Source organism: Limulus polyphemus, unplaced genomic scaffold (genome assembly GCF_000517525.1).
Source record: "Limulus polyphemus unplaced genomic scaffold, Limulus_polyphemus-2.1.2 Scaffold659, whole genome shotgun sequence".
NCBI lineage: Eukaryota > Metazoa > Arthropoda > Merostomata > Xiphosura > Limulidae > Limulus > Limulus polyphemus.
Window position 1 is genome coordinate 251,324 of NW_013666269.1, and position 24,881 is coordinate 276,204.

The 24,881-nt window shown below is 30.5% G+C and overlaps 1 protein-coding gene across 2 annotated transcripts in view; it reads left to right on the forward strand.

Annotated features, from left to right (window-relative positions):
* The window catches only part of LOC106459775 (V-type proton ATPase 116 kDa subunit a-like), an 89,862-nt gene that overhangs the window by 36,756 nt on the left and 28,225 nt on the right, over positions 1-24,881 (forward strand). For both annotated transcript variants that reach the window (XM_013919431.2, XM_013919432.2), the window contains exons 8-11: positions 18,266-18,359; positions 19,051-19,263; positions 22,112-22,262; positions 22,955-23,094. In XM_013919431.2, the coding sequence (XP_013774885.1) occupies positions 18,266-18,359; positions 19,051-19,263; positions 22,112-22,262; positions 22,955-23,094 (598 nt within the window). The remainder of the gene's footprint in view (positions 1-18,265; positions 18,360-19,050; positions 19,264-22,111; positions 22,263-22,954; positions 23,095-24,881) is intronic.

A 24,881-nucleotide genomic window follows, 5' to 3' on the forward strand; every position in this document is an offset into this window, starting at 1 on the left:
GGGCGATCCTATTATGAACCACTCAACTTCTATCAATGAGTATGTATGTTACGAATTAAAGTTATCTATGTAATTATTGCCTTGTGCAATTGGTACATCTATATCAAATATGCTCTTCATAGAATATTTACTTTTTCTTACTAAAACAAACAAACACTATGTCCTTCGTAATCATGTCATTAGGGAGATTTGAGTTTGTTTGCTTGGAGTTAAATACAAGGCTACTCTGTCCGCCGAGGGTGTTTAAGTTCACAGAATTACCGCTGAGCCATGGGGTGGTGGGAGGAAGATTAGAAAGAGAATGTTTATAAAATTATACTGATTTTGCTTTACTAGTTGAATTAATATGCCTTATCATTTTATATAACAACGTTTTATGTTTATTAAGAAATATCTTAACAGTTTAAATTATCTTGACTTAAGATAATATTGTTTTTCCCAAAGGTACCTCAGCAAACTAATACTTTGAAGGTTATACTGTTAATGACAACCTGGTTAAGGCACTCGACTGGCGCTCTGTGAATCGCGGGTTCAAACCCCCATCACTGAACATGCTCACTCTTTCAGCCGTAGGGACGTTATAATGTTGCAGACAATCTCACTATTCATTGGAAAAAGAGTAGTCAAGAATTGGCAGTGGGTGGTGTTGACTAGCTGCCCTCCCTTTAGTGCAGCAAGCTCTCAAGTAGCTTTGCGAGAAATTCAAAACAAGCAAACAAACTCTTAATCACAATGAACACAACAGTCAGTTTTTTGAATATCCAAAAAATGTGCTTGAATCGGACATGTTTTATGTGCTATCGATCTTTCTTCAGTTGTTGTTGTTTTAGCGCAAAGAAGCAAATAGGCTATTCGCCCTCTGTCCACTGGGAATTGAACTCAAGATTTTAGCGAGTTAAATTTGTAAACCTACCACTGATCCATTTGGGAACATCTTTATTCAGGAATTGTCTCATAAATACATCTTATTTTAAAAATTAATATATTCTATTGAATATACTTTCATTGACCTTAATTTACCCAGTTAGAATAACAAATTTCGGTGTAAAGTAATACAGAAATGCGTGATTTTTCTAATAAGAATAAAGCAGTACTAAGATGGAATTTATAAAAATGTTAGATTATTCCCAGGAGGCATCAAAATTGCGTAGATTAGCTATACAAATCGATAGGACTAAATCAATTGATAAAACTAATTTGATTTTTGTTATGTTAATAAGTTATACGTACAGGTGAGTATTAATTTACGTGCAACTCTTTTTTTGTATCACAACGGGCAATATATGAGACTTCTCTATTCAAAATGCCCTTAAAATGTTGTTAATTTTTGCGTTGCTTGTGAAAGGCGATTTAATATAATACGAAATTTTAATTAAAGCTGTTATTTGGTTATTTTCGTCTTGACTAAGAGTAATAGTGGGATTTTTTTTTATAGATATCATGAGAAACTGTTTTTTTGCATCGCTTTTGATAGTCCAGTCGGTACTTTGGGTTCAAGTATTAACGCTATATTATGGAGATAAAATAGCGGAAGAGAATAAGGTAATAATTTTTTAATGTAAACAAGGTTACTTATTAACGATGAGAAATATCTATGTGAATAATTCATTATTATTTTATCCAAATCACGAAATGAATAAAAGGCCCTGATAAAATGCTCATTTTAGTTAATATTATCTTCTGATTGAAAGAAGCTATGTACGTAGACCAGAACTAAATATATATGTGTATATACCTAGTAATGAGCATATCTAATTGGATATAATGTTTAAATTATATTACTAAATTGAATGTTCCATTTATTGGAAAATATACTAAAAAAGAATAAGTTGTAATGACAAAATATTGTTGTAAACTGAATGTAAAGTTTATTCAAAACTGAAGTCTACGTATTGGTATTAATAACTTGCAAATTGAAGATACCCAACAGTTAAAACGATCTTATCGAAAGGTTTGAAGTAGCATCGAACTTTCAAACTATATTGCTGTAAAGATAATTGTTGATGGAATTATCCATTAAATACAAGTGTATATTTATATGTGTGTGTGCACATATGTATATAAATGTATATATATTTTTTACTTAGGATATATTCGAATCGAAATTAAAAGAAGGCCATTCGCCAGTCGTCACACCATTTTACCATAGATTTAGCACTTCAAGTTTAAAGCTTCGAAACTCAGAACACAAATCATTGTCCCTTAAAATGATGCCAAATTTAGATCGTCCTCATATCAATAAATTGAAAGATTTTGGTGAGAAAAACAGGCACCCCAAGCTTAATAGGGTTTTGGAAGATATAAACAGTGAAAAATTGGTACCACACAGTCTTCCTAAAATAATGGGATATATGCATATTCCATCAGAATATAGTAAAAATTCTATAAGGACATTCAATTCAGAAACAATAAAATCACCGAAATTTGTTCAAGTAAAGAAATTAGTGTCAAATCATTCTGACGCTGCTTTACTGGAATTGATTAATAAGGATACGGAACAGGATAAGCAGAATCTTAAACAAGAAATTCCTTTTGGTTTTCCAAGGTATCAAACAGCAGAAAGTACATCAAAGTCCATTGAAAACCAAAAAAACAATGAAGACGCTCCAGTGTACAATCCACAGGAGTCAGATAGCTCCAATTTCGTCTTTAAATTAGCAAAAAATATCCAAGTAAATTATAAGAATAAACTTTTCAATAGTAAATCAGATTTTAAATCTATTTTGACCTACGGTAATACAAATGACTTTCAAAAAGGGGAGAAAGGCTACCAAATGAAAGTAGGTCATCCAAACGCAACTATTCAAAATAAAGATATCAAAGATTCTAGTGATACTGCTCTATTTATAAATAATTACATAATGAAAACTACTAGGAAAGCATCAGAATATGAGACGATTAGCAGAAAACAAACCCCTAACAAGCCAACCTTCAGAAAAACGATGAATATCACAGATAATAGAAACGATTCTGCCTTCAACAATAAGAGTGCAACACCTACAACTATTATCTGTGATATTCATCGTTTTACTGAAGGTTGGCTTTTTATTCCTAATAGTATGTTGAGAAGTGAAACGAAAACGATTCTGCCTTCAACAATAAGAGTGCAACACCTACAACTGTTTCACTTCTCAACATTACTATTAGGAATAACAAGTCAACCTTCAGTAAAACGATGAATATCACAGATAATAGAAACGATTCTGCCTTAAACAATAAGAGTGCAACACCTACAACTGTTTCACTTCTCAACATTACTTTTAGGAATAACAAGCAAACCTTCAGAAAAACGATGAATATCACAGACAATAAAAACGATTCTTCCTTCAACAATAAGAGTGCAACACCTACAACTGTTTCACTTCTCAACGTTACTATTAGGAACAAAAGTACTGAACCAATAATCCCATACCATAGTTTGACCCTTAATAATAAACATGAAACCATAAGAGACAAAAAACTTGACTTTGAAAATAAAATAACTTCAGATTTTAATGGCGAAACAACCAGCACTTTCCAGGCAAAAGCATCCTCTTTTAATGGCGAGAATGTCTACGATGTTGATAAAAAAAATGTATCTTTCAGCTTACCACCGTTTAACAGCAAGAGTTTTAGCATTGAAAATAAAACAGTATTACTTCTTAGCAATGGATCTATCAGTGTTGCTCATGATAAAGTTGTACCAATATACGATGATAGTATTCAGTTTGGACTTCGTATGATTTTACTCTTCAGTAATAACGATAGTGATGCTATCTCTGGAAATATAACGCTCTTTGAAAACAAGTTCCTTAACTTAAGTATTAAATCTATTCCATTCCATAACATTCCATATTCATTATTCAATGAGAACATATTTACTGTATCTAATGAAACGATGACATTCTTCAGGTGCATAAATGGCACTCTCTTTGTCAGTGACAAGAAAAGTAATATACTCCATGTAATAAATTTAGGTTTACAAAACAAAGTTGATAATTTTTCTGATGAAAGCATATTTCCATTCAAATATAAAAATCTCACTACACCGTTCAATAATGAAGCCAATTCTTTCCACAAGAACAACTTATCGTTGAACAGTAATAAGAACAAATTCGCGGCTAAGAATAGTAGTTTACCACTCGAAAATATTTTAGTTTTGAACAGTAACTCCAGAATTGTGTCCTATAAGATATGGTTTTCTAGTAATGGAAAGATAGATGTCGAGTTTCATAAAAATATATCTTACAGTAACAAGAATTTAAGTTCACACGCCAACATTACTGATTCCTATAGCCATAAAACAAAACCTTTCATAAGCAACACTATAGAAACTGATAGTGAAACATCTCCTTCCAATAACACTGCTAGGAATTTTGATCATAAAACAAAGTCCTTCTCTAACGATACTACAGAAGCTGGTAATAAATCACCTCCTCCTTCCAGCAATACTACTCGATCCTTTGATCATAAAACAAAACTGTATACCAGCACGGATACCGAAATTGATATAAAGACAACTTTCTCTCCTGGTAATATTACTAGCACGTTTGTTCATAAAACAAACCCCGTCATTAACAAAACTACAAAAGCTGTTTTCAAAACGAATTCAACTATCAGTAACAGTACTAGAACCCTTTATCGTAAAACAAAACCCCCAAGTAGCAAGACTACAAATGTTAATACAATTACAACTTCATCAAACAAAAGGGTTACCAATGCCACTTTTTCACATGCTCTTTATTCTAGTACCGAATCAGAATCTGAAGCGACAACACTAAACCATCCCATAACGACAACTGCTGGGAATGTCAATGAAACGTCCCTAAAGTTTCGGAAAGGTGTCGGATATTTTGAGAAGTTATTAGATAGAGTCTTTGGTATTAAATAAGGACAACTTAAATAAGGATTAACATGAACGTTTATTATAGATAAAATTTATTATGTATGGAGTGTAATTCTATATAATATTGACAATTTTGGAATGGAAAACTGGATAAATGTTCACGGTATCTCATTCAACTTAACAAAACACGTAGTTTCTGATTTTGTAAATTCTGTGAATGCAATTTGAAATAAATTATTGTTTATTTGTGAAAAAGAAATGTGCTATTTTAAAACCCACATCAAATATTCAAACTGTAACATTATATGTATAAAAATGAATTTTGGTTATCACAAGAATGGTACATTGAAGAATAATGCTGAAATTTGCAAATAATAGATTATTGTAACTCAAAACGTGGTTACTGCATAGAGTAAGTATGTACAAATATGTAAATTCTACTATATTTTGCGAGTTTAGCATAACATAATTATATATAAACGAAACCAACAGATCCTAAAGTGATACAGTTAGCATTTCTAAGTTTCTATTTCGAATATATTACGGTTTATTTTATAAATGGAAATTGTGTATTAGTTTTATGTATTAAAATTTTGCTTAAACACATTAGAAAAATGTAATGTTTAAAAAACATGTTTCTCTTACCAAACAACTTCAACATTGAGTCGAGTTATTATAATATCAATGCTTTTATCTCGCAACTTCTATTCTTAGCACGAATTGCACTTACCACATAATACTACTTTCGGAAGCATAAGAAAACACTAACAATAATTCTGTTAACAATATTAAAAACGAAAAAATTTCAAAAAGTAGTTACTCGTTACTACATTTTTTCCTCTGAAATGTAAATGTGAAGGCAGTTTGCGTCGATTAATAACAAATAGAAGCAAGCTTCTTTTCTTTGTAAAGTCAAAATACAAAGTTCACGGATTCTCTAAATAATTAAATGTTTTCGTCTTTTTCTCTCCTTTTTAATCTTTTAAGAAGTTGTCGTACCTTGTAACATTCAAGCTAAGTAAGAGATAACCAAGAGATAACATTCAAGTAAGAGATAACCAAGCTAAGACAGTGAAAAGCAATGTGATGGAACATAAATAAGAATGTGAAAATGATTTTTCTGTATCTTTATATATAATATAGCCTTTTTGTGTATTCCAGCTCACAGTGGTTTGGACAAAAAGCACTGCGTATGATTAAGTTAAGTGAGAAATCAAATTTGTAAGATACCACTCTTTAGACTACTACCAATCTAAGAAAAGTTTTTTCGGATATTTGAGGAAACTGCTAAAGGCTATCTGAGCTGATAGACTAGAAAGAAGACAGCTAGTAAATAGCACCCACCGTCAACACTTGTGCTTGCTACTCTTGCCTGAGCGAATAGTAGGGTTTGACCGTCACCCTTATAACGCACACCTAGCTTCAAAATTTGGAATGCGATTTTTTTTCGGTAATAGAACGCAAACGTGGGCCTACACATCCATAGGTCGTTAGTTAATCACTGGTTCACGATCGACCCTTATAAGCAATAAACTTTTCAGTGATGTTTAACTTTAAAAAAGATGAGACATCTCCAAAAAATTGTAAATTCATAAATCAAAGAATGGATAAACGTGGAGTTGACTCTTATACTTAATAATACGCTGTATATTTTAGTTGTGCTTTTAAATAAACTATCAGTTTTATTAACATTTTGTTATAATTTTCAACAATAAATCTGTGTTTTTGTCTTACTTTTGAGATATATAAAAGCGGTCAGATGTATAACCCCTTTAAAATTATACTAGTTTAAAAAATGTCTCAGGCAGAAAGTATACGGTTTTCACCATCATCCAGATGAAGCAGAATGGAAGAGAAATATTTTTTGCTTTATAAATGAAGCTTATGACTTTACAGATAAAAATGTTTTAGTTTAAAGTATTTTACTTACTAATAGCCGAAGAGTAAGAATATTAAAATGAAGAATAATATTCGTGAACTATATAAAGTGTTGGCCTTAAGGCCATTAAAAGATTTAGTATGTGCAATTTATTTGTTTTTCTGGATGATTTTTTAAGATGTTAGAGGAGCTGTTGTCTAGAAATTCAAGACTTTAAAACATTATTTCTATTGCTAGCTTCAACTTTGTTAACTATTCGCTCATGAAACAGCTTTATGAAATTACCTGATATAGTTAGATGAAGATAAAAGTGTCTTAAATCCTTAAATTGCTTTCATTAGTACAAAGATATTTATATAAAGGCTTTTACCTCAAATGTCGGTTTCTCTTGTATATACTTAAGGAAACATCACCATGTTTTTGATTTGATTTTATCTTGAATCCTCCTGATGGTTAGGGCACTACACTCGCAATCTGTGGCTCGCGAGTTCGAATCCTGTCACCGAACGTGCACGTCCTTTCAGCTTTGAGGCGTTAGAATGTGATGGCCAATCCGACTTTTAGTTGGTAAAGAGTAGCCCAAGAGTTGGTGGTGTGTGATGTTGACTAGCTTAGCAATTCTAAATTAAGAACGACTAGCGCAGATAACTTTCTAGTGGCTTTGTATGAAACATCAAGAAACAAATAATTTTATCTACCCAAACGCATGAGCGAAAACAAAAATTGCTTTAGTTCAAGCAGTGGTTGAAATATCATAAACATAAAATAAAACAACTGGCATTACTCATACTGAGTAATTTTAATCGGGTGCTATAAAAATTATATACATTTGATGATTATTTTGAAATACCCTCTTAAGAAAGCAAAACCCGTTTTACGAACAATATTAGATAATGTTCCACTTCATTCTTTCATTTGTTATTTAATCTCTAATAATTTCATTAGATGCTAATTGCATACCTTCCTTTGTGGAAGGTAGTAATTGACTTATTTAACTGATTAAGTAATTGTTTCTTATAAATAGTGGAAATGTGCCCTTTTCAAGGTGTTTTATTAATTCTTCCTCTCTGTCAAAAATCCTAAAACAAAATAGTCAGTGTACATCATCGGACAGTTCCAGTTACTATACAGAACAATTACGATAATCGAGAAAGCCAACTCCGGATGATGGATGCTAACACATCTACACACACAAGTAATGGACCATCTTTATAGTGAGACAAGCTGACAACCTGTTAAAAACATGATAGGTTGGAGTTTTATAAAAACCCTTCAGTAATTTTACTAAAATTAGTGATAAATAAATGAAAAAAATGTTAAGTCAACCCAATGCCTCGAATCAGAGTATAAATACAATATAATTGTCTAGTGGACTACAACCGTCTTTTGTCATTCCATGTGTTATTTCAATAAGAAAAACTGCATTGTCTTTGTTTTTAACCAAAGAAGACTGAATATACTACAATGTTGGCAAAAAATAATTGGGTTTCGATGTTATGGGTGTTTCCAGCACAACAGAGCGCCCAGCCTCGCTAAGTAACTATGGGGAGTTCTTTAGCTCATTTCAGTTGCGATCTATAATTGCGCTCACTGAAATGAGCAAAAAAAAAAATTGTTGGCTTGTCATTTCTATAGGAAGTGTTAAAGCAAATATATTAAATTCAATACGTTTGATATGGTACAATCAAATCATGCATATATATAACTAGACCACCGTGACCCGTTGGGTCAACCACTATTCAGAGGTTATGAAGAATTCAAGCTAATTTCACTACTGCACCGAAATGAAGGTTTATTTTGAGATAATTTAATTAAATATTTCAATCCATTCGTGTTACTCATAATTCAAGAAGATATATTTGATTGTTGATCGTGAGTAAAAGGAAAGACCATTTCATTTTTCAAAAAAAGTGAAGTAAGAAGTTTTGTAAAGAGCGCGAACGGTAGTGTGAATGATTTTTTGACTGAGAAAATAAGCAAACAAACAATCTCATAGTTTTAGTAGTATATAGATAGATTCTTCAAGATCTTGTTTTTGTCATCTTATGCCTTTTAATGAAAATGGGAACATTGACAGGGAAATAATATAATAGCCAATGCTCAGCGAGAGGTTTTCGTTTATAAAATTTGTTGTTCTCGACTTGAGTTTTATTTTATTACCTCGTCTCCATGGTTACTATTTGCAAATAGTCAATAATATTGTAGGTCCATTTTATTTTTCTTTCTATGCGCCATTATAACACATTTTCATCTTGACTTCATTTTTTATTTTATTACCTCGTCTCCATAGTTGCTATTTGCAAATAGTTAATAATATTGTAGGTCCATTTTATTGTTCTTCGTTCTACGCGCTGTTATAACACATTTTCATCTCATCATTTAATTTCTGTTGCACATATATTGTTGTATAGAAGATATTTTAAAGTGATTCATCAGGTGAAAAATGAATAGATAGATAAACCTATATATGGCGCGATCTAGTGTACCTAAATTCATCTAGAAATGTTCATAAAAGTTACCTGAAAAATGGGGTTAAATCTGTAACCCGTGTCCCGATTTTAATGAAACTTGGTTTATTCTGTTTCTATTCTTATTTCATTAGAAATATGGTGGAATTGTGTGCCTTTTTGCTGTATTTAATTCCAGACAAGCCCACAAACAAACAATCTTAGAGTTTTAGTAGTATATAAGATTGATCTTTGAACTGTGTCTAACTAATATTCCTGCCACACAAGTTGGAAATTACTTGGCAAATTTGTATTTCATGTTACCTTGTGAAATTATGCAAGACAAGGACAAGTACCTCATGAAACATTATTATTATTCTTTATTCTACCTAATCTAACATAAGTTTCTGACTTTTACGTTTTAGTTACTTTTTATACAAATACATAAAAAACAAGAAATAAAGTACTTACCTGGGTCTTCTTTTTCTTGCTGGAGACTAACAGTGAAACTAAACCCTACTTTTTTTTTATACTAATGCTACTACTGCACTAAATTATTTTTTATTTCATTAAATAATGCACCAAAGAACACAGAATAATAACATGCAAAAAGCAGACAATGTCCTGTAAATATCATAATTTTCTGGCTTTCTGACTATGCGATAAGAGCCATTAAAAATTCAGCTAAGTTCATCGAGGTGTTTCCTGTAGGAATGAAGCTTGAACTGGAAGCAAAATAGACAATTTTCTGTACAGAAAACAATGTAATATAATACGTCATTTGATAGACTAAAACCTTGGCTTTTTATTGGTCATAAATAATACAGTATCAAATGTAAGAGAGAAATATTGACAATTTCTAAAATAGAGGATGTGACAGGTGGGTGTGGCAAGAGGGGCTGATTTTCTAGTTTTTGGCTCTGTAACCAAATATGATTGAAGGCGATAACAATTATGTTTTGCCTAAATTATGACAGCATTATAATGAGTAATTTATGTATTTCTCAGAGTGGTGGTAAATAAATTAGAGAAGAGGGGATACCTGGAGAGCAAATGTCACAATTCTCATACTAGGGGAAATTCAGGATTTTTCTTTAATATTGCCTTATAAAATTAAGAACTCAAGTTATATACTATTAAAATATGGATTAGTAGCTACGTTTCTATGCTATAATTATTGGCATACCATGAATAAAAAGTAGTTTAATTAAATTATGAATGTAACTTGCTAAAATCTCATGACTTACACAGAAAAAGATGCTCGTAGTTAGATGGTTAAGCTACCTTATTATTAATGTATATAAATTAGCTTGGCATCAAAACATAGCTAATAAATCAAATTTTAATCATCAATAAGTTTTAAGTTTATAGCTCTCTCAACACAGGGTCGGTCAATTTGACCGAGTCACGTGACCTTTTGTACTCGTTTAAAGTTGATATAAATTTAATACTTATAACACTCTATATATTGGATATATCTTCTTGAAATTTGTCAGTCTTTCACTTAATATTACAAGTCATTCACATACAAAAAGTCATATTTCTTAGTGAAGTATTTTTAATAAAATGAAATAAAGTTTTGTCCATGAATATATTGAGTATTTGTTTTGAATAGTCCGTGTGCTAAGAAATTTTCATGTTAAAATTAAAAATACTTTTCGTCATCTCAAAAATCTCTAATTTCCTTTGTGTAATCCCTAAAACCTCCTAAATGCATTTCAAATGTTGTTTTTCACTAAATTCTTATAGTTTATATGTTATTTTCTCTACCCTATCTTAAAATGGGATTGGTCAATTTCACTGACCTCATAACCACCAAAAAAAAATTGAAATTAACCTTCTTTTCTTTCTAGTATGGCTTCAAATTGTAACATGAAACTACATTCGTTTATCCTAAGTAGCTCCAAGTTCTTAACATTATACATCTATTTATAATTAAATTTTATTGTTTTAATGCCCCTTTTATTGCCATTTGAACTATGTCTAACTGCTATACGTGCCATTGTAAGTTGTAAATCACTCAGGGAACGTGCAACTCACACTACACTATTGAATTACATTACCCACGAGCTGCTCATGTGCGTGCTTCGTGAACCATTTTAATTATATTATTATTATTACTTATTTTATCTAATCTAGTCTTAAATAAGATCCATACTTTTAATTTTAGTTACTTTTATGATAATAAATGAAGAATAAATATGAAAAACAAGAAATAAAGTACTTGCCCAATCTTTTTTCTTGCCCTCAATTTTCGATGAGAGTTAAGCCTGTATTTTTTTTTTTTAGTGATTATAGTAAAGCACTTAACAATTTTTAGTTACTTAAATAATACACCAAAGAATATTAAGTGAATTTGTCTACTTTTTGCATGTTATTAGTGTTCTAAAAATTTTCCTGGCTTTCCAACTATGCGAAAGAGCCGTTACAAAATTCATCCAAGCTAATTGTTAACTTTCCCATGGGAACGATTTTGCTACTCAGAGTGAAATTGATGGTTATCTGTTCAGAACACAGCGTTATACAATACGTCATTTGATAGATGAAACCTTGACTTTCTATTTGTTATAGGTAATATGTTATGAAACATAAGACAGAACTATCAACGAATTGTGAAAGAGAGGATGTGACAGGTGGGTTTGGCAAGAGGGGTCTGATTTTCTACTTGATAGCTCTGTAACCAAACAAAATTGAAGGCTATAAAAAATATGGTTTGTTTGAGCAATAATGATTTTATAGAGAGTATTTTACATTTAATTTTGTACATTTTTGAGGGGTGATGGATAAAATAGGGATGATGGCATGCTAAGACAAAATATGTCATGTGTGTTACACTAGTGAAAATTCAGGATTTTGTTTATATATATTTCCCTATGGAATTAAGAACTTAAAACTTGTATACTATTAAAATATGGATTATTAGCTAACATTTTATGCTATTCTAATTGGTATAACATAAAGAAAAAGCAGTATAATAAAATTTTGAATGTAACACACTAAAGTAAAGGGTACCCAGGGAGGTAAGGTTAATGTTTATAAGAAAATATTTAAAACCTTCAATTTTTCCTAGTATGAGAATTTTGACACTTGTTTTCTAGGTCTTCCCCCTTCTGTAATTTATTTACACCCCTTTTTTAAATATGGAATTTAAATTTACTCATTATAATACAGATAGTACTAAGACAAAGTCTAATTTTTATAGCCTTCAATATTATTTGTTTATGGAGTCAAACTAGAAAATCAGACCCACTAGCCTGTCACATTTCCTCTTTTTTACAAATTGCCAGTAATTCTCTCTGATGCTTTATACCATATCATTTATAACCAACAGAAAAGCAAAGTTTAATCAACTGAATGACATACTATGTTGTTTTTAGTACAGAGTATAGTAAATTTTGTCTTCAGTTTAAAAGTTTTTCTCCTGGTGTTCAGATCGAGCAGTTAAGCCCTATTGTCTTAGTTAGAAAGCCAGTTAAATTATAGTAGCTTATAGGATATCGATTGCTTTGAGTATGTTGTTATTCTTTGTTTTTAGATGCATTATTTAAGTAGTAGTATACTAGTACCATCATTATTAAAAAAAAGTAGACTTCAATTCCATCGGCAATCAACAGCAAAAAACGAAATAATAACATAAGTACTATATTGCTTGTTTTTCATGAATATTTTTTACTAATTGTTATAAAAATAACTGAAGTGTAAAAATCAGAAACTAGTTAGGTTAGTTAAGGTTAGAGTGCGTACGATAACAAAAAACAAGAATAAAAATTCTTCATAAGTTATGCTCGTGAGCAACTCACTTGTTATGTCGTTTAATACAGTACCATGAGCTACACATTTGCTGAGTGAATGAGGATAAACAGTTGTCTTTTCATTTACAATCTGCAATCATTCTAGAAAAAAAAAGGGTAATGTAGGTTTATTTCATTGTTTTTTATGGTGGTTACGAGATGGTCAAATCAACAGAGTCCTTACAGAGTTAGTGTAGGGAAAATAACATATAAAATATTAAGTTTTACACCAAAAAACGTTTGATATTTATTTAGAAGGGTTTAGAGGTTATGCAGATGAAATTTGAAAATTTTCAGGAGAAAAATATTTTTAGTATTAAGATGAAAATCACTGATTCCATATATTCATAGACAAATCTTCAATAAAAATGCTTAATTAAAAAATCAGATTTTTTGTGTACAAAATGCTTGTAATTTTGACTGAAACCTTGCCAAATTTCATGAAGATACACAAAACATATTAAAAGTTCTAGAATGGCAAACAACTGTGATGATTACTTTGGTTACGAGGTTAGTCACATCAACTTACCCCGTATGGAAATTACTTCAAGAAGACTAGTTAATAATCATATTACTCAAAATAAACAGTGTGCAACAGAACTCTTGTTCCAGGTTTATCACATTAAGTGCACTTTAGAATACTTGTATTCAAACTATTCTGCTTTTCCTGTAAAAATAAAGGTTTGTTTGGGTTTATGAAATATGCATGCTTTGCAACTACTATGTATTAGTGGGTCCATGTAGCCATGTGTGCCCATACTGAAGCTCATTCCATTATTTACCATTATTTTAAAATAAAAACCAATAGTGCATATTACTATGAAAATACATAACCAACACTTGTTTTTATAGTTTTCAAAATGGTACTTTTGAGATTAGCAATTTGCACAATGTACGAGTAATTTAGATAAACATTAGGTGCATGTAATGTACGAGTAATTGGATATGGTTAAGCAACCATTATAATCCTATGATTATTAGAGTGGTCCTTAATTTGAAGTTTTATAAGCATAATCTCACCCTTCATTTTGTTCCAATCTATAAATAAGTAATTCACACCATATTTTACCTATATTGAGTAACATTTAGGGGTTGTTGAAGGTTGTCAGAATTTTACCTTGTAGCTCACATTATATCTTATATCTGCATATACTGAACATTTTACAATTTTCAGAATATTCTAAATAATTCTGGTAGGTTCTGGATTATTATGAAATATTCTAGCACATTCTGGAATATTCCAGAGTATTCAACATTATTCAGAAATTTTCAAGAAAATTCTCTATATAAGTAATCCATTCACTTAGCTTTTACTTCTGGAATATTTTGTATCACATGACAATAATGTAAATGCAGTTTGTTTTGACACAACAGCAAGCAACACTGGTCACAGAAATAGAGCTTATGTGCTGTTAAAACAAAGATTGAACAAAAATCTTCTGAATTTGGCATGCTGGCATCGTATCTTAGAACTTGTCCTGACATGTGTTTTCAAAGATTGTATAGGGCTTTCTTCTGGTCCAGATATTGCAATTTTCAGTCGATTCCAGTAATCTTGGGAAGACATAAACGAATCCAATTAGGAAATTACAGGTGAGCATGATGAAGTAGGTATAGAGAAAGTTAAGGACAACGTCATTGAGTTTGCTACAATACAACTTAGGTCAGCTAACTTAGAGATAATTATTGAAAGCTTCTTGAAGTAGCCATAAATTTTCTTGGCATCCCTCCTTGTGGTCCATGATTTATAGTACCTGGAGCACTGCATCATGCATGATGGATGGCTGAGACATTATATTCCCTGAAGATCTGGATGTTTATGGGACAGATAACTCATTGGCCATGAGGAGCGAGGACTCTATGACATCTACATCTTTGTTGTTCGATTCATAGGGCATAGTTCACTGCTCCTGATGCTATTTCTGCTCCTCATAATGATCTTAACTTCATACAATGTCTTGTTATGTGTAAAAAGGTTAATTCTGCTCTTTCAAAACTGCTTGTCAAAAATTTGTTGAACATCTGTGGTACCTCAATGAGGATCTCATTGGTTTGGCATTCTTTGATTCAGCTGTATCTATAGAGACAAAATGAGCAATGGTAAAGGCACTAAGTGAGAAGGAAGACACGGATGAATTCCCAAAGTAGATCCAGCTGAATATTGGGAAATTTGAGGACATGTCAATTGAAGATTCCGTGACAAAGAACACAACAGATTTCTTCAGGAGCCTCGATGTTCCATCTTGATTATGACCCTTAGTTGTGAGAGTTCAGAGAGGACTACAGGGAGGCACTACAGACAGTTCAACACTTGAATATGGTAAATTACAATGCTGAAAGAGCTGTTACCCTTACTGAGGAGTATAATGCCATCATAACAGAGAAAGAAGAACAGAAACAATTACTCCTTCAAGTTGTATAGGATCAATGAAGATGCTTTCCTAACAGCAAAAAGGAAACTGTAACAGTGTAAAAATGATTAACCATAACAAAATCATATAACAATGTAATTATACTATTGTACATGCAAAAAAATAATAATATAATTTAAATAAATAATTTATAATACATAATAAATATGTGTTTCTACACTGCATATTACATATATTGTACCAGGCCACCGCAGTCTAGAACTTCAACCCTAATGAGCAATCTCTAAATAAGGTCCAAAATAGATCAAGTTTAACATTTAATGCTTTTTTGTTTTTGTAGATTGGAACAAAATTACAGCGTGAGAGCTTTTAGAATTTTTAACCTGAAAATGTACTTGCAAATAAGGACCACCTTTGTGGTTATCAATAATAATTGTAATATTGTTATTTGTCTAAGATGATCAGCAGTTTCATAATGTATTTTGCATATAACTGTGTATACTACATGCATGTTATACGTGTATGTTATAAACTTATTGGTAATATATTTCTCTTTTCATTACCTAGGTGTCAGACATAATGTTTCAAAGAAATTGTATTGTAGCTTGTTGAATCATTTTACATCTCACTGCAGATCTACAAATGGAGCTAAAATATATGTAATGTGATGGTCAGTCCTATTATTCATTGGTAAATAGTAGGTGAAAAGTTGGCAGTGAGTGCTGCTGACCAGCTGCCTTTCGTGTGATCATAAGTTCAAAATTAGAGACCCCTAATAAATCTAAGAATATTTAGGTGATGCATACAACAAAATAAAGAAAATGGACCTTATAAAAGTACTAAAAAATATTCCAAAGCCATTCATTAATTTTATGTTCTATAATATCACTAAGCAATTCTTAAATAACTATATTCAATGTACTTGAAAGTGTAAGCCATTTTCAGTTATGGTTATTTCACAAATTCAGAAGTTACATTCTTTACAGGTAGAAACAAACTAACTGCAAACTTTGTCATTAAGTTGTGGCCTTAAGATATTAATTAAAATATTTGTATATGTAAATTTGTCTCATCAATTCACCTCACAAGAACTTTAAACAGTGATATATTGCTATATCATATTCAATGAGAGCATGATTATGTATACATGATTTGATATTGGTCATCAAATTTGGGTTATCTTTTATTCATGTTCTTAATCACTTAGTGGTTGACCTGAGATTTATGTAAATAGAACTACTTCTAGGACATTTAAGTTCATATGTTAGATACTTAGATGACAGTATTTTATTCTTCAACTTGAAAAACATGGTGACATCAACATACAAGTTTAAAGATAACTCTTAACTCAATATGTGAATAAACTATATGAGCTTATACAATTGTTTTTTTCCCTTTTGATATTTGTTTCCTAGTATATTTCAATATTATTTGTAGAGGTTGTTCAGGGGTGTTTCAATTAAAATGTTAAACAATATTGACTTTATTCAGATAATCATATATGATTTTATCAGCATTGTTATATGGAAAGCCATTTTTGTAATATATATAAAATAGCATATTCAAATTACTTAAGAAAAAGGTTCACAAGTTTGAAAATGTCAAGAGGGTCTTGAAAACTGCTGAAAAAAAGTGCTGTTCAAGTGTTGAAAATACATAAAATTTTACCTCAGTGGGTATTCAAAAATATTTGGGGAGGGGCAATAAAAATATTCTAGTGTCACTTGCATTATTCTACTCGTATATAATTTTTAAGGCATGATTTCTGTCAAATTATTAGTCATTGTAAATGTGTTTTTATGGTACACTTCACACTCAAACTTGCTATTATTGTTGTATCCAAACAAGCAAGCAAGTAAGTTGATGTTGTACTGTGAACTTTATTACTAGCTATTAAGATACTTCAAAAACTTATCAACATGTTCAGGGCCACTAAAGGTGACAGAAGTAGCATCATCAAATGTGCAATATTTCACCAATTATTTGTCATAATAGCAAAGGAAGAAGTAAATAACTTATCACTTCAAAATTCTATTTTAAAACTTCAGATTTCGCATTTTAATTGTATAAAGTTTCAAATTTAGCCATTTTATCTATGCACAATATCACAGTACTATACTAAATTCACATTTGAAACATGGAAATTCTCAAAATTAGATCCAGTAAAGGACTGTTGTATATAGCTCCATATTGAATTAATAGGTGTTATACAAGAAAGATATCCCTTGTGCATTTGACAATTTACTAGCAAAACAAATTGGGAAAAGTTGTTGTATTCAACCGATATCCAACAGTTAAGTTTAAAAGTATTCATAATGTATATTCTGAAAATGTTATGCAGAGAATAAAGTGAACATAAATAGCAAGGTAAAGGAACACACAAGGGAACAGAATATATGTTAAGTATTTCACTTGTATGGCCTTTGCTAATTCTACTGTGACTTGAACTAGCTATTATGGTGAAGGAAGGCTTTCTTTGAGACTTCCACCAAAGATGGAGAATTCAGATTTACTGTCCAATATCAGATGAAATGTGAAAGTGTGGTATACTAGAATCTAATGTTGCATGAATTTTTGTCACTTGCCTTGACCATTATTTTTTATTTAAAAAAAAATTTCTTTACTATAAGAATATGAAACTGCTTAACAATGCATTAAATGTGATTATTGTGAGAATATTTTAATATATTTCTAATGAAAAATTGTAAATTATATATTTTTATGTTTACCTTATAAAGATGATTTGAAATAGTGTAGAAATATAGCAAGTATAAACTCCTGCAACTGTTATAGTGTAAAGTGTGTGATTGACAAAGACAGTCTTCCATTATACTTATGTCTTACAAGAGTATTTGTGGGTTTATTTTCTTTCTGGCTACCTCTTAAGAATGTTCTTAGTTTTAGCAATAAATGAATATCTGTTTAATATATTTCTTAAAATTTGTTTTTAGTTTTCGTGCCACTTTATATCCATGTCCAGAAACCCCAGCTGATCGCAGGGAGATGTCTATTGGAGTTATGACTCGTATTGAAGACTTAAATACAGTGAGTTGTCTTTTAGGTGGAAAAAAAATTCATTAGAATTTTCTAATGACTGATATATGTTTATCTTTTTTTTTTTCGAAGATTACTTAAAATGAATTAATTTTGTTTTGAATTACATTTCTGTGTTTTAAAGTACAGGAATATTTTAGGGACTGAATGGAGATATAAAATGGAAGTTACTCATCAATAATAGATAAATTACAAGTTTAAGATGAAAGGAAATATTTGTAATATATTTCCAAAAGTTTCATCAAAATTTTGGAAATTTCATGAACTGAAAAATGATAATACTGTGTCAAATGATTTATTTAATCACATAATATATACTTTTTGGAAATTTTGTACGACGTTTCATACAGCTTGGTTAATCATTTCCACTGTGAGAAGGAAAACATCCTGGGATATCAGTGACATCTTTTCAGTCTGGAAAGGATTAAATTGTTTGAGTGAGCTTTAAAGTGATAAATATGTATATGTTCATTATGAAGCATCATTTTGACAAGGAAATAGCCAATCAAAAACTATTATCTTTTATGTTTATATTCATCTAGGCTGTCAAGCTATAAGCCTTGATCTACTTGTTGCAATTCATTCAAATTTCAGTAATTTTGTACTTGCAGGCAGATTATCTAAGTATATGCTTGCTAATTCTGTTTACTTTAACTCTGTTAATTTTCTTTGTGTTTACCAGGTTTTGGGACAAACTACAGACCACAGACATAGAGTATTAGTAGCAGCTGCCAAAAATATCAAAAATTGGTTTGTGAAAGTTCGAAAGATCAAAGCTATCTATCACACACTGAATCTTTTTAACCTGGATGTCACCCAGAAGTGTCTAATTTCAGAATGTTGGTGTGCAGTTTGTGATCTTGAGAAAATTCAGATGGCATTGCGGCGTGGAACAGTAAGTCTCTTGTGTTAGATACTCCTTTTATCTCTTATATTTACACTGGTTAGTCCATCTAGTTCAAGAACTTTATATCGTTGTCATGATTTTAAAATATTTTAATGATTATGAATAACTGAATAGAAATAGGCCAAAATATTTACTATTTTAACGTAATAACACTGTTTAGATTACAGCAGACTGTTTACAATCTATGGTGATAACTTGCATTTATAGTGACTTTCACCATGGCCTATGACTACACAGGTTAAAAGCGCTGATCCTCTTGTTGCAGTTCAGTTGAAATATTATAATTACCAAGTGTAAATAGTGTCAAAAATTAACCCTTTCTTGGAATGATTACATTACAGAATGTTTCAGTGCAAAGTTATCTTTTTCCAGAATTACAAAAGCATGTAGTGCATAAAATTTAGTTTTGAAGAACACAGATATCTGTAGTGATAAACTATATCAGTAAAGCAAGGAAAGGTAAGATTCAACAGAAAAAAGGGGGTACCCACTACTGCCTATCAGTTGCATACTGGAGGTACTGAAGAAAGATAGACAACTTGTTACTAGAAATGACCAGGGCCACAGTGATTCATTGCAGCTGAAGTAGTAACTTTCCTTAGAACAGTAAACAAGTTTTTTTTATGAGTTTAGTCTAGAAAAGTGACTGAAGCCGGTTTCATGTTTCTCCCAAATGGAAGACCATCTGTTGATAGCTGTATGAGCTATGCAAAAGCCTGAGCAATTTATTATTATTCTGCTAGTCATACATCATTTTAACAATAGTTGTTGTTGTAGTTTTTCAAGGAATTTATGGTGGTTGCGAGTTATAGCTGCAATGGTAGGGTAAATCTCTGACAAGTAAAGGGGACTTTGCTTACTATCAAGTTAAATGTTGACACTAACATATCATGAGAAAATGTTAACTTTGTATGGACTGGATACCAATAAGGTATGGTTTTAATAAGGCAGGACACCCAGCCAGATATTCAACTCAGTATGATAATTCCTCCTTAAGATGCAATTAGAAACAAGAATTCCTGCTATTTAATTTGTAGAAATTTCCCATGGACATCCTTAGTTGAACAAACGGGGATTAAGAGTCTTAATCTATGTATGTTAAATATACTTTAGTAAGTATATAAAGAGGAAGGGGTAAAACTTTGGCCTCAGGCATAGAAAAAATCTTCTGTAGTCAAAATAAAAATATAACATTTTTGGTGTTGGAAAAACAGGCTGTAAGGCCTAGGCACTCATCCTTGTATTATTTCCATAGATGATGAATATCTCTCTGTAATAAATTCTCTGTGTTGTTAAAAGAATATCCAGAACCTGAACATATGTGCTCTTTAACACTTCTAAAAATAAATTTCTCTTTCGATCACATTGTTTGAATTTGTCACATTTCATTGATTTCATTTCTCATACATAATTTTTTTTATATAAGTATAAATTTTCTGATATGTGAGTTTTATATGTCACTTAAAATGTTAAGATAATATCAAGAAAAACAAATCTCAAAATTATTTCACTTGTGATAAGAGTATATTATGTAGCTTTAATCTGAAGTAATATTCTAATTATACTGATACATGCATGTTTCCTGCATTTTTAACCAAATGAAGTATTAGAAGTTTTGGATCTGTTTGTTTAGGTTAGTTTCAGAAATTTTTCTTAAAAAAATCAAAATCCCAAACTTTTGTTTGGCTGGATAACTTTGGTTTCTTCAGCATTTCTAAAAATTAAGAACACACTGGAAGAATTCTGAAATTTCTCGGTTGTGTTAGGTTGTTGGTAAAGTATGTTCTTCCTCCAGCAGATTCAACCTTAGCAGTTGATTACTTAACCCTATGACATCTGGTGCCATTTTTTAAATTCCTTTCTGCATATGTTACTGCATTACATCCAAAATTTAATTAAACCACTTTAGTATTAATGTATTTTAATGAAAATACTATTATGAAATATGTTATAATTAAGTTTTATTCCTTTATTAAAAAAAACCCTCTAAAACAATAATTAAAACAGCAGTTTTTGTTGTCACATGTGCTCATGGTATTCATGTGCATTTCTCTGAATATAGTAAATGTAGTGTAGGGTTGTCCAACTGGTAGACAGTGTGCCACATCTGGTTTCAAGCATTGAAAAAATCCTTTAGTTAAAATTTAATTTTGTAAAATAATATAATCTCTTATTTGATATTTTAACAAAACCTAATTATCATTACATGAGCTTTCTGGCATGTTTCAGGAGAGATGTAGTTAGTCTATTTACATGGTTCAAAAGTCAATAAAACAAAACAACTAAGAAAAATAAATAGATGTATACTGTTATGAGGTTTCCTGTTACAATTTGCAGTCATTATAGAATGTAAAAAGGGTAATTTATGAGTTTCCAACTAAATATTAATACACACACTGGATATACTGACAATCCAGAATGAAAATTTAGAACCTTCAGTCTTCTACTTTACTAAGTCAAGTTCACTTGACATGCCCCTTCCATATAATTTTACCTTTAAAAAAATCTCTGTAATTCTCTCCGACATTTGTATTAGATTATTTATAACCAATAGAATGATCAGCTTATTCTTCATGAGTTTCCTTCTACTATTATTTCATTTTTGTGCCAGTAATTAAATATTTAGCTTAGTTTCATTGTTTATGATCATGTCTTACTACACCAGTCAGCTAACAGAATTTTTTAACCTAGGTAAGTATATAAGAAGGTAAAAAGCATTACTTCATGAAACCTTGCATATTTAAGGTAACATTTATAAAATAAATGGTAAAGAAAATTAGCTGTACACTCTCTTGAGATTTGATATACACAAGTAACCAGGTGTATTTTTAATTAGGAAAGAAGTGGCAGTACAGTGCCATCCATCTTGAATCGAATGGACAGTAAGGAGACTCCTCCAACATACAATCGCACAAACAAGTTTACTCGTGGTTTTCAGAATATTGTTGATGCATATGGTGTAGCCAGCTATAGAGAAGTTAATCCTGGTAACTTATAAATCTACTCATTTCTAGTTTGTTTAAATTTTAACATAATAAAAATATTTCTGCTTTATTGTGTTCTTAGTCAGTATCAATTTAGCATCTTGATTTTAATGTTTTTATCTAAAATGCTACTTAAAATGACACCAGATAATAAAGGAGAAAAGAAAATAGAAAGTAACATCATTTTTTGGTTTTTAGTTTTGTATAGAGCGGGAATTTATTTGCATTTTTTTTGTGTGTTTCTATGCATACAAGAAGTAACAGTGTTTGTTGTATAATAATAAATTATTTTAAAAATTAGTACATCTTGCATATGTTTTATTCATGCTTAAAAAAGTTGATTAATGCACATGGATAGCTTTTTGACAATAAGCTACTTGAACTAATGATTTTTTTAAAATTAAATGTTTTCAGAATTAAAGAGGCGGGTATTTTCTCATTACACCTAGTTCCTTTTTTTGCTGAATCTATTTTAGATAATTGGCAGTGACAAATATATGATTTTTATTATTTTTAGTGTATATAGGGAATCGTAATTTGTTCAACCTAAAATAAATGGTTCTTTTTGTAATATTTAATGAAAAAATATTTTGACCTTGATAGACCATTTATATGTACAGTTTTTGGTTATACACACAGTGGGGAAGTGAGTGGTGGAGGTGCTTCACACAATAACGTAGTATTCTTTTCTTTAGCACCTTACACAATCATTACGTTTCCTTTCTTGTTTGCCGTAATGTTTGGAGATGCTGGACATGGACTGATAATGGCGCTATTTGGCCTTTGGATGGTGTTAAAAGAAAAGGCTCTTTCAGCTCAGAAATCAGATAATGAGGTAATATACCAAATGTGGTTCTGAGTTTTCTATGGTACCTTAAGTTTTATTCATTGATTTAGACATAATAAGAGTCAAGTGGTTTTCTACAAACAAACAAAAAAAATTTAAGAGATATATGCATAAAAGTGTACAAAATAGCTCATTTTTGGCAAAATATTATCAGATGAGAATGAAGATTATGTAATTTCTGTAATTTTTTTTTTATACAAATATTTTTGTGCAATGTGAATTATAATATATTGTGTTAACTGTTTTAATGCTATTTTTAAATTTTTTACTATGAATAATACAGTGTGTTCAAGTTTGTGTAATTTCTGGATTAAATAATTTATTAAAGGTTCACAGATTTGTTAAAAATATGCCATCCTTATGAATGTCATCAATTGTACAACTAATAAATGGAATTTACTTTTTCTAACTAATGCTATTCACTGTGAATTTTATACATTATTTATGATAATTTTATTCAAACATGAAAGTAAATCAGTACTCTGGTAAATTTATATTATTTCATAGTACACCTGCTGATGAATATTCTATTAAACCAGATCATTTAAAGCTAGCTTGTACTCTTTATTTTTGTTCTCATATTGTATATTCTGAAATATTAGTTTTATTTATGCATACACACAGACACCTTGCAAATAAAGCTGTAAGTGTATTCAAACCATGCAGGACAAAAATTGGAAGGTTATATTGCTTATGATAGAAATTATATTGGAGGGTTAGTATAGATCATTATATTATTGCAATATTAATATTCTGTTGCTGGTTGTATTATCATTTTTAGGTTATAAGAATGAGTATGATTTAAGAACAATAATCAAACTTCTTGAACTTGTTATTTTGGAGTTAATATCACATCAGTTTTTCACCTGTGATTTGGATGAACATGAATATCTCCAACATCTTTTTCCATAGTTATCTTTCTTTAAGTTTCACCTTTAGCAGCTACTTTGCACTTGGTTTAGATTTTTCTTTTTGTTTTGTTTTTTGTCCCACTACACCTTGAATGCATTTTTGGTTATTTCATTTGCATATATATTATGCAAGCACACACACACACACAGAACATTAATTTCTGACTGTTTTAATCAGTTCAAGCATATTTAGAAGTCCATGATCTAACTAATGTAGCTGGAACTATTTCTTAATCGAATTTGCAAAGTTGCTGTCTGCCTTTGAGATATAATTTTTGTATAATGCTATGAAGTCATATCATTATTCTTATTTTTGTTTTCTAATGTACTAAATATTTTGCAAAAATACTTGGATATGTTCATTTAACTCTTTAAGCACAGGCTCGATCCCTGGGACCAACCTTGTAACTATTTTATGCTTGTTATAGTTTTCATGCTATAACTTTTAAATTAGTAGGCGCATGTTAACGGAATTTGGCAGATTATCAGTAAACATTACAATGCTTTCATATGCAAAATATCAATCTTTTTTATTAAGTCTTAAAGTTTGGAAAGCAATGTTTTTCTGAAGCCTTTTTTTTTCTTTTTTCATATTGCCTATCCAACATGCAAAATAATTTTCATTTTAAGATTAAGAACACTTTTTAACATCATAAAATTTTCAAATTTCACATAAGAAATCTTTATAATGTTGAGATAGTTATCAAACACTTCTTGAGAAAAAACTTTATATTTTATCTGTTATTTTCAGTAATTAATCTCTGTACGGGTTTAGTCGTTTTGACCAATCTCGTAACCACGTTAAAAAAATTGGAAATGCATATAAATTATGTCTTTTTTCGTTCTAGAATAGACTACAGATTA